Below are 8,551 nucleotides of genomic sequence, written 5' to 3' on the forward strand. Positions count from 1 at the left end.
AACTGCAGGTGTTACAACAGTCAATTTGTTCAATTTTATGGATGTTAAGGCATGAGGTTTTTAATCAAAAACTGGTTTTAGGCTAGCGATGCAATACCAAAGCAACTGTTTTGGTGGTGGCTGTTAAGGGAAGCACATTCAGTGTCTCGATGTGTCCGTATCAGCTCATGATAAATGTGGCATTGACCCTGCCGTACTTGAACGAGCAAGCATGGATTATCCCTGTTTCAAAAAGGAGGCCTTTTAATGTAATAATTCAGCGATTACCATGGAAACATAATCTATAGTTAGTTCTGTGATGTGCTTATGCAACACTCCTGGGAGAAGAGCCTGATGTCTCCCGATAACGGCACCCTATGAGGCTGTGCCCTGGGCTTCCGCGTGTTTGAGCTTTGAATGGAAGATCTCTGTGAAGAGCCAGGGGGAGCCGAGTGCCTGGGACTGTCACAGGAGTGCGGCTGCTGCTCTCTCAGCAGCTTCTGAGCCTCTCCTTCACAGCTCTTAAATTCTTAACCGTAAAACACGTCCTCGCGAGAGGTTCTCTCTGACGCTATGCGATGCTTCTGTCACTTTGGGAGAGCATCTCCGTAAGGACCTTTGTGGGAAAGCATTCCTAAGTTGCCATTATTCATATAGTAAGGAATAGGTTTCATTTTGGGTGGTTTCAGGAGGTGAGATACCTGCTGGGATCTCTGACGGATATAATTAACCTTGCTAATTAACGGTATGATGTCCAACAAGGCCGAGTGCTGAGTCCTGTACTTGGGACACAACAACCCCGTGCAACTCCAGGCTTGGGGAAGAGTGGCTGGAAAGCTGCCTGGCAGAGAAGGGCTTGGGGTGCTGAGTGTCAGCGGCTGAACATGAGCCAGCAGTGGCCCAGGGGGCCAAGAAGGCCAATGGCGTCTTGGCTTGGATCAGAAATAGCGTGGCCAGCAGGGAAGGGATTGTGCCTCTGTACCTTGGCACTGGTGAGGCCACACCTCGAATCCTGGGTTTGGTTTTGAGCCCTTCACTACAAGAAGGACATTGAGGGGCTGGAGCATGTCCGGAGAGGGGAACGGAGCTGGAGAAGGGTCTGGAGAACAAGGGTTATGAGGAGCGGCTGAGCGGCCTGGGGCTGTTTAGCCTGGAGAAAAGGTGGCTGAGGGGAGACCTTATCACTCTACAACTGCCTGAAAGGAGGTTGTAGTGATGTGGGTGCTGGGCTCTTCTCCCAAGTGACAGGTGATACAACAAGAGAAAATGGTCTCAAGTTGCACCAGGGGAGGTTCAGGTTGGACATCAGGAAAAATTTCTTCACTGAAAGGGTTGGTTCTCGGGCCCTGGCAGAGGCTGCCCAGGGAGGTGCTGGAGTCCCCATCCTTGGAGGTGTTTAAAAGATGGGCAGATGAGGTGCTCAGGGATCTGGTTTAGTAGTCAACAGGTACAGTTGGACTCGATGATCTCAAATATTTTTTCAACCAAATGATTCTGTGATTCTAATTTCCCTTTTCAGCTTTAACTGTACTTTATCAACTGAAAAGAAGATATTTCTCTCTCCGTCTCTCTCTGTCTCTCTCTCTGTGTTGTCTAAAATCATTATAAAGCCTTGGATCCATATGTGCTTTACAGCTGGATTAAGGAACAAACAGCCAGAAGGATGACTCTTAACTCTAGGACAGACTTCTAGCTGTGCTCACACAATGAATAAAACTTAAACATTAGGATTTCTCCTTGCAACTCTCTGGAAACAGATTTCTCTAATGGGAAGATCCTTGCTATCTGTAAGATTATAATCCTATTGCAAGATGTTCTCCGAGGGTGGATGTTGCAGCCTAGTTGCTGCGTTTTCTTTCTTGTGTGATTCCTTTTGAGATGTGGGCTGCTGGATGTAGAGTAGGAGTCATGCTGGTGCCTACTCGCCACCCCGGAGGTGTTTAAAAGACGGGTAGACGAGGTGCTCAGAGATCTGGTTTAGTAGTGGACAGGTATGGTTGGACTTCATGATCTCAAAGGTCTTTTCCAACCAAATGATTCTATAATACTCTGGGCCACCTTCTCTGATTCCAGGCAGGGGTATTTTGCAACTAAAACTTCTTCCCTTTCTGTCTTTCCAGGGTTTCTGGTATGCACTTAAAGCCATATCTCAAGTTACAGAAGAAAGAGCGATCTCCAGAAATAAGCCAGGACTCCCTAAGAGGTCCACCTATGAGCCATCAGAGGTCAGCACAAGAGGAAAAATGCACCAATAACTGCACCAAACTGAGCGTTTTCCCAAAACCCCCCCTTGTGGCTCCATCTCGAAAGTTCCTGGGGATTATTTATCCAAATACTATGTGCAATATGACTGGGAAAGGTCCAGCAGATACTCCGAGCGCAAGGGAAAAGAAGAACGCCCTGTCTGCAACGATCCACCAGGGAGAAGAAGGGGAAGGGCCGCTGGATGTCTGGGCTGTAGTGAAACCTGGCAACACTAAGGAGAAGATCGCGTTCTTTGCAGCCCAGCAGTGCAGCAGCAACAACCGTCTGGGCTCCATGAAAATCAAAAGCACGTGGGACATCGACGGAAGGACGGCGAAGCGCAGGAAAAAATCAGTAGATCTTAAAAAAGCCAAAATTCAACTGGAAAGAATGAGGGAGGCGAATGCCAGGTGCTCCCAGCCAGAGCCTTTTGCTTGCGGAATCGAGCACTGTTCGGTTCATTACGTGAATGATAACAGTGAGGGCGTGTTCCCGGGCCGGTCCCTCTCAGTGATAGAGATGGTGGCCTTTCTGGAGCAACGAGCAAGTGCTTTACTGGTGGACTGCGCTAAAACCTGCACACCCGCTTCTACCACGAGGCTGAGCGCTCAGCCTAAAGGTGCGCTTCCCAGCTCAGACTCTTTCTCCTCCGTCGGAGCGTGTGAGGTACCTGCGGAGAGGGGACCCTGCGGCAATGGTGACCAGCAGCAGAGCGAGCCCATGCGTGTGCTGGACATGGTGGCCAAGCTGGAATCGGAGTGCCTGAGGCGTCAGAGCGAGCGGGAGGCCGGGAGCCTCTCACGGAACAACAGCTTCCGCAGAAATGTGGGGAGGGTGCTCCTGGCGAACGGCACCCAGCCCGAGGGAGAGGTGGGGAAGGTCTCCTCGGGGGTCCTGGCTCAGGGCGATGGCTTGGAGGAGGCAGGGGTGGCAGAGGGGGGATACGGAGGACAGTGCGGCACTCTGGGTGATGCTGGGTTGTGGGATGGCGCTGCCTCTGCACGGCAGCCTTTTTCTTCTGGGCTGGATACTCAGATGGGGAATGTGAATTCGGGACTTGCCCATGCGGTGTTGGCCATAACGGCTGGCAGGAGTGGTTCTGAAATGCGAATTGAGCCTCCCACAACTCTGCTGTCCGCCTGTTCCGCCGCTGCCAGGCCACCACCGGATTCCTTGCAGAGCAAGAACGCGACTGTTGATTGTACGTCGAAAGAGCCTGTAATTTTCCCAAAGCAGAGTCTGCATCCTGCTAGGAAGGAGCCCTTGTGCATCAGCATATCAATCACCAAGACTGAGAAAGGATGCAGGAAAGAGAAGCTCTCCAACTCCAGTTCTGGTGAAGATCCGCTCCCAGGGAGGCTCTTTTTCCTCCAGGCTGACCCGTCTGCCGCTCATGAGCCGCAGCCACCACGGGAAAGCACCCAAGGAAAGCCAGGAGAAGCAACCCAAAATGAGGATGAGGACGCTTTGGCATCTGACAGATCATGCATGAGAAACATTGTCCCTCCGGAGCCATCCGCCCTTTCTGTTCCTCCGACGGAAGGGGCTTTGCAAGTACTTGATGCTTCCTGCTTAAAAAGGCAGGTTTCCCATGACTTTCTGGAGACCAGGTTTAAAATCCAGCAGCTTTTGGAGCCTCAGCAGTATATGGCCTTCCTCCCTCACCACATCATAGTGAAGATCTTTGGTTTGCTTCCTACCAGGAGCCTGGTTGCCCTAAAATGCACTTGCTACTACTTCAAATTCATCATCGAGTACTACAACATCCGCCCGGCGGACTCGCGCTGGGTGCGCGATCCCCGCTACAGAGAAGACCCTTGCAAGCAGTGCAAGAAGAAGTACGTGAAAGGGGACGTGTCCCTCTGCCGGTGGCATCCCAAACCCTACTGTCAAGCTTTACCCTATGGGCCCGGGTACTGGATGTGCTGTCACCGGTCTCAGAAGGGCATCCCGGGATGTAAGTTAGGGCTCCACGACAATCACTGGGTTCCCGCCTGCCACAGCTTTAACCGCGCGATCCATAAGAAAACCAGAGGAGCAGGAGCCGAAGCGGAAGAGGAGTATTAGTGCACATACACTTTCCTTCGAGATTCTTTGGGGGTAGGAGTCGATTCTCATGCCTTGTGCTGTTTACAGTGTATATAATTGTCGTGTTTTTTCTTTCACAGGGCTATGAAACTGCACATACTTAAACCCGAGAGCCTTTACCTGTTAGATGAAAGAGAGCTTTTAGTCCATCTCTGTAAATAACACTATAAAAACTAATTGTACATAGAGTCTCCAGCTGGCTGAACAACGTAATCACTACAATGCAGCTCCGATAGTGTTGCGGCTATAGTTGTGTGTGTTTTTAAGTGTCTCGTTTCAAAAAAAAAAAATCTGTATATCCTGTATAATATATGAATGTTTCTGAGAAGAAACTCTAAATAGGTAAAGGTCACCTTGGTTAAAGAGTCTTCTGACAACTTAACTGGACAACCTTATGATTTAGACTAGAGCAGATCCATTACAGTAGTGTGTGGCAGTGGATAAAGAGAGGAATATTATTGTATAGTCAGAATATAAGAAGTTTTTGTCTGCCCTACCCCTGCTGTCTCGTTGGTTTGTGGGTTTTTGGTTTATTTTTGGTTTGGTTTTTTTTTTGTTTGGTTTTTTTTTTTACTTTAAATAAAACGTGCATTCTCCAACTGCCTTACCCGCCTTTCTCTTGTCAGATTTTGCCCCCAAAATAAAAAACACTGTAAACCACGGTGGCAGGAGCTCGGTCTCGGTCCTGTGATGTCTTTCAGCCTTGCAGGGTGCTTCCTGGAGAAAGAGAAACAACCGCACACCCCGAACCTGTCTGACTTGGAGAACTCCCTGCTGGAATTCCAGCTCTTCCTTCCCCTCCCGTCGGCCGCGTGCACAGCAGAGGCTCCCCAAGGGCTCCTCTTCTCTGGGAAGTGGGTGCCAGGTGTGTAAAACTTTGGAAAAGGGGGATGCTGTGCTTCGAGTCCTGCTTCTCGACTCGTGTCGGCCGCTCGCCTGTGCCTGGGATGCTGGAGGATGGAGCCTGGGTCGGGCAGGAGGAAAGCGGGGCTGTGTTGGCTCCGTGATGTGCTGGAGGCTTCGCTCTGTCTGGAATTCCTCCCTTTTAAGAGAAGCCTTGCCTTTCTTTGCTCTGTTCCGCCGCAGCCTCTGGCGTCTCGTCTTCGAGATGTGAGTCGAGGAGTTGTGAACATTTGTGTTGGAGGTAATTCCTTGAGCTTTTCCTGGAAGCTGAGCAGGGCAGTTCTCCGCAAGCGCGTCCTCTCCTGCAGTGCCGTGTTCCGGGCTTCAGTCTCCTTTTACAGCCCTGCTGGCACCCAGAGTGCAGAGTCTGGAAACCTGGGAATGTACCCTGGACAACCCAGGAGCCGTTCCTTGGAGCAGAACTGAATCCACAGGGAGTGAAGCGGAGAGCAGCACTTGTGCCCAAGTCCCTGCTCTTCAAGCCGTGGCTGTTTCTCTGCCTGTGGCCTCCTGGAAATCATGGTTGGAGCCAGAATGAATGAAATCCCTGACGTGAGCTGGTGGCACCTTCCCCCAGGATCCTCCTCTGCCCTGAGAATCCCAAGGGAGCACCTGGGAGAGAGCACGGATTCTTTGCAGGAGCTTCTGGATGGAGCAGCCGTGTCCCCAGCCTGTCGTATTCTGACCTCTAGAGCAAGATCGGCGACGTGTGGATGGGTGAGGGAAGCTGCTGGTGCCCCGGCCAGGTTCAACCTCCCACCTCCCTCACCTTTGCCTCCACCGAGGTGGGTTCACGTGGAGCGGGGAGGACAGAGGGCATTTGGAGGCAGATGCTTTTATTCTCTCCGTTAAGAGAAAGAAAACGGAGCCATTGCATCCTGAAATGTGGGGTTGAGCCCGGGATGTTCACGGCTGATTTAAATGATATTTTCTCTTGGCGGCCAGAGGTGTTGGGATCCCATCCCCCGGCGCTGCTCAGCCGCCTCCGCGCTGCACCAGACCTGCAACCAGGAGGAACGACATTGGAAATCGAAAAGAAGGGTGTGGGGGCTTCGTAATCGGCTGTGGCTGAGGGAGAGGAAAAGCAGGATTCCTCATGAATTCCTCACTTCACTCTCCTAACGGGGGCATAGGCTTCTCCCAAGCTTCAATCCGCTCCGTCTGCTGCACTGGGACGAGCAGCAAAACAGCTTTGGAGAAGGAATTGTCTCGCTAAATCCATCAGCATCAAAGGCCTTCAGCTTCATTTCAATTAAGGAAGAGGGGGGAGAAATGGCTTTCCTACCCCCCACCCAAGACTCTGGAAAACTTGAGATAACTGCGCTGGGCTGAGGGAAAATATTTGGTAACTCGATAAGGGCCCAATGAGGTCATTTTTTTTTCAGAACAGGGTGTGAGATTTTGGTCACCTTCGTTTAAAAAGAGATTAAGATAACAGCCTTGGGCTGTTTTCTTGCTTGGAGCAGTTAAATCCGGAGGACGCTCCGCTCTCTGCCCTGTCCCCGCTCTCCCCCCACACTGGCTGAGGAACACGGGCTGGTTTATACATCATTTATTGTGTTGTTGGCCGGAACTGTCCCCGTTGCACAGCGCCGCTGCTCAAAATTGTTTTCCAGAACAAATGCTTTCATCCAGGAGAGGGTTGGGTCTCAATGTCACCGTATCCAGCAGCCTGTGAGCTTCCCCCACCCTCCAAAGTACAGATTTTCTGTTCCTTTAAGGGCCAGTTCAGGGAGAACCCAAGATCTGATGGATTCTTCCTTTTCCTAAGAGGTAATTAAAACTTAAAAAAAATCCCGTTTTCAGAAGAACTGAGGAGTAAAGACTGCGCTGTGCGCTTGGTTTCCCTGCCTGGGAGTGTCTGGGCTGGATTTCCAGAGATGCCTGGGAAGAAATAGTGATAATATTCCCATTGTCCACAAGCTTCCAGTTTTCCTTGAGCTCTGGGGGTTCTCCTGGAAAAGCCACCCCGGGGCTGAGGTTTGCGGTTGGGCTCTGTCAAAACTGAACAATGCAAAATCTTTTATCAAATCAAACAAAAGTTTATTATGAAAAAAAAAAAAAGATTTATGATGAGGTATTCGATTTTGCAAAGCAGGGAAGCAGCGCTGGGCTAAATCTCGTCAGCCGGAGGCGCCCCTGGTCCGGGCTCCCCTCCCCTTTTATACATTTCGGTTCCATTTTGGTGCAAAAGCGGTTAAACAATAAGGCCCATCGTCCCCCCATCTGGGTTGGGGTGGTCTTTCGAGAGGGGTCCCCGGATGGGCAGAGGAAGGGGGGAGAAGGAGGGAGAAGGGGGGTGAGCGGTGGTGAACTCCCCCTCCGCTGAACCCCACACCACAAGCAAACTGGGGTCACCAAAGAAAGACATTTTGGCTCTCCACCCCTACCAACGCCCCCCCCAAAGCCCAAAATGCCGATAGCCGATTCAATTTCCCTCCCCTAATATTTGATGGAATTTTTGGCTTGAGGTTGGAACTTTTAATCCACTTTTCTTTCCGCTGTTTTTTCTATACCTAAATCGAACCCATCCCACATCCGAACTAAAACGCAAACAATCCACTGAATTTTAAGCAACCGTTAGTGTTTTACCTTCCGCCCCCCCCCCGCTTTCATAGTCCATCATGAGGGTCTTCAGGGGTCGCATGATTTGTCCTTATTTGGCACTGTTTACGGCCAAACCAACCATCCTTCCCCGTTTTTCGCAGGCTCTTGCTCCATCCCGTTTCTCCAGCAGCTCTTCCCGCTCGCTCTCCCGAGGCTTTACCCCAGTTCAGCTCCCTCGCAGCGGCCCCAGCTCACGGCCTGCCCTTATGCAGCCCCCCCGGAAGGGTCGTTTCACACCTGCGCCGACGCATCCGACCTCCACCTCAAGTCCCGCTTCGCGCAAGCTGCGAATGGTGCTGCAGCTTCACCCTGGGCTGGTTTTCCTCCCCAGCCTGGGTTTGGCATTCCCAGAGGACGGCCAGGGCTCTCTGGGGCTGCCCTCCTGCCACCAACCAGGGCTGGCAGCGAATGGAACCTCCTGCTGATGGCATCGCTTTGGCTGAACAGACCTAAGCGCCCGGTGAGCGTGAGCTGAGCTTGGAGCTAAGCTTGGCTTTGCACTCAGGCTGCGTTCCTGCTCCCGGCTGCTCCGGCATGTGCAGCAGCCAGGGAGCACGAGGCCTCGCTTCTCCCCACAAGGCAGCTGCCACAAAATATTAAGCAGGATGGGTTGTTTCTCCTTCCTCCCTCAGCAGCCGGTAAAGCACAGCCTGGTGGGTCACCCTGCTGCTTTCTTGCTGACAAACAGCCCTTCCTTCTCGCTTTAATTGGTCCCTCTTCAAAAGATGCA

At 51.6% G+C, this 8,551-nt stretch overlaps 2 protein-coding genes across 7 annotated transcripts in view; both read left to right on the top strand.

Moving 5' to 3' along the window:
* Positions 1–5,494, top strand: part of FBXO34 (F-box protein 34) — a 51,762-nt gene extending 46,268 nt beyond the window's left edge. For all 5 annotated transcript variants that reach the window (XM_054067785.1, XM_054067783.1, XM_054067786.1 and 2 more), the window contains one exon: positions 2,100–5,494. In XM_054067785.1, coding sequence (XP_053923760.1) covers positions 2,100–4,290 — 2,191 coding nt within the window. In that variant the 3' untranslated portion in view covers positions 4,291–5,494. The remainder of the gene's footprint in view (positions 1–2,099) is intronic.
* Positions 5,495–5,503: 9 nt separating this feature from the next.
* On the top strand, positions 5,504–8,526 carry LOC128852272 (uncharacterized). Of its 2 annotated transcripts, XM_054067788.1 has the most exons (3): positions 5,504–5,931; positions 6,936–6,987; positions 7,923–8,526. In XM_054067788.1, the coding sequence occupies exons 1-3, from the start codon at positions 5,734–5,736 to the stop codon at positions 8,294–8,296; spliced, it is 624 nt and encodes a 207-aa protein (XP_053923763.1). In that variant the 5' UTR covers positions 5,504–5,733; the 3' UTR covers positions 8,297–8,526. The 2 variants fall into 2 exon arrangements, 1 of the variants encoding a protein (XP_053923763.1); XR_008450015.1 differs by lacking the exon at positions 6,936–6,987 and having other exon boundaries at positions 5,504–6,559.
* The last annotated feature ends 25 nt before the right edge of the window (positions 8,527–8,551 follow it).

Source organism: Cuculus canorus, chromosome 5 (assembly GCF_017976375.1).
Source record: "Cuculus canorus isolate bCucCan1 chromosome 5, bCucCan1.pri, whole genome shotgun sequence".
In the NCBI taxonomy this organism is placed as follows: Eukaryota; Metazoa; Chordata; class Aves; order Cuculiformes; family Cuculidae; genus Cuculus; species Cuculus canorus.

What these genes read in the sequence shown, in the direction of transcription:
- LOC128852272 (XM_054067788.1), top strand. Translation starts at nt 5,734, where the DNA reads ATGGTTGGAGCCAGAATGAATGAAATCCCTGACGTGAGCTGGTGGCAC. An exon ending in GATCGGCGACGTGTGGATGG is followed by an intron (nt 5,932 to 6,935) that starts GTGAGGGAAGCT and finishes TGTTCCTTTAAG; the next exon opens with GGCCAGTTCAGGGAGAACCC. An exon ending in ATTCTTCCTTTTCCTAAGAG is followed by an intron (nt 6,988 to 7,922) that starts GTAATTAAAACT and finishes CGTTTTTCGCAG; the next exon opens with GCTCTTGCTCCATCCCGTTT.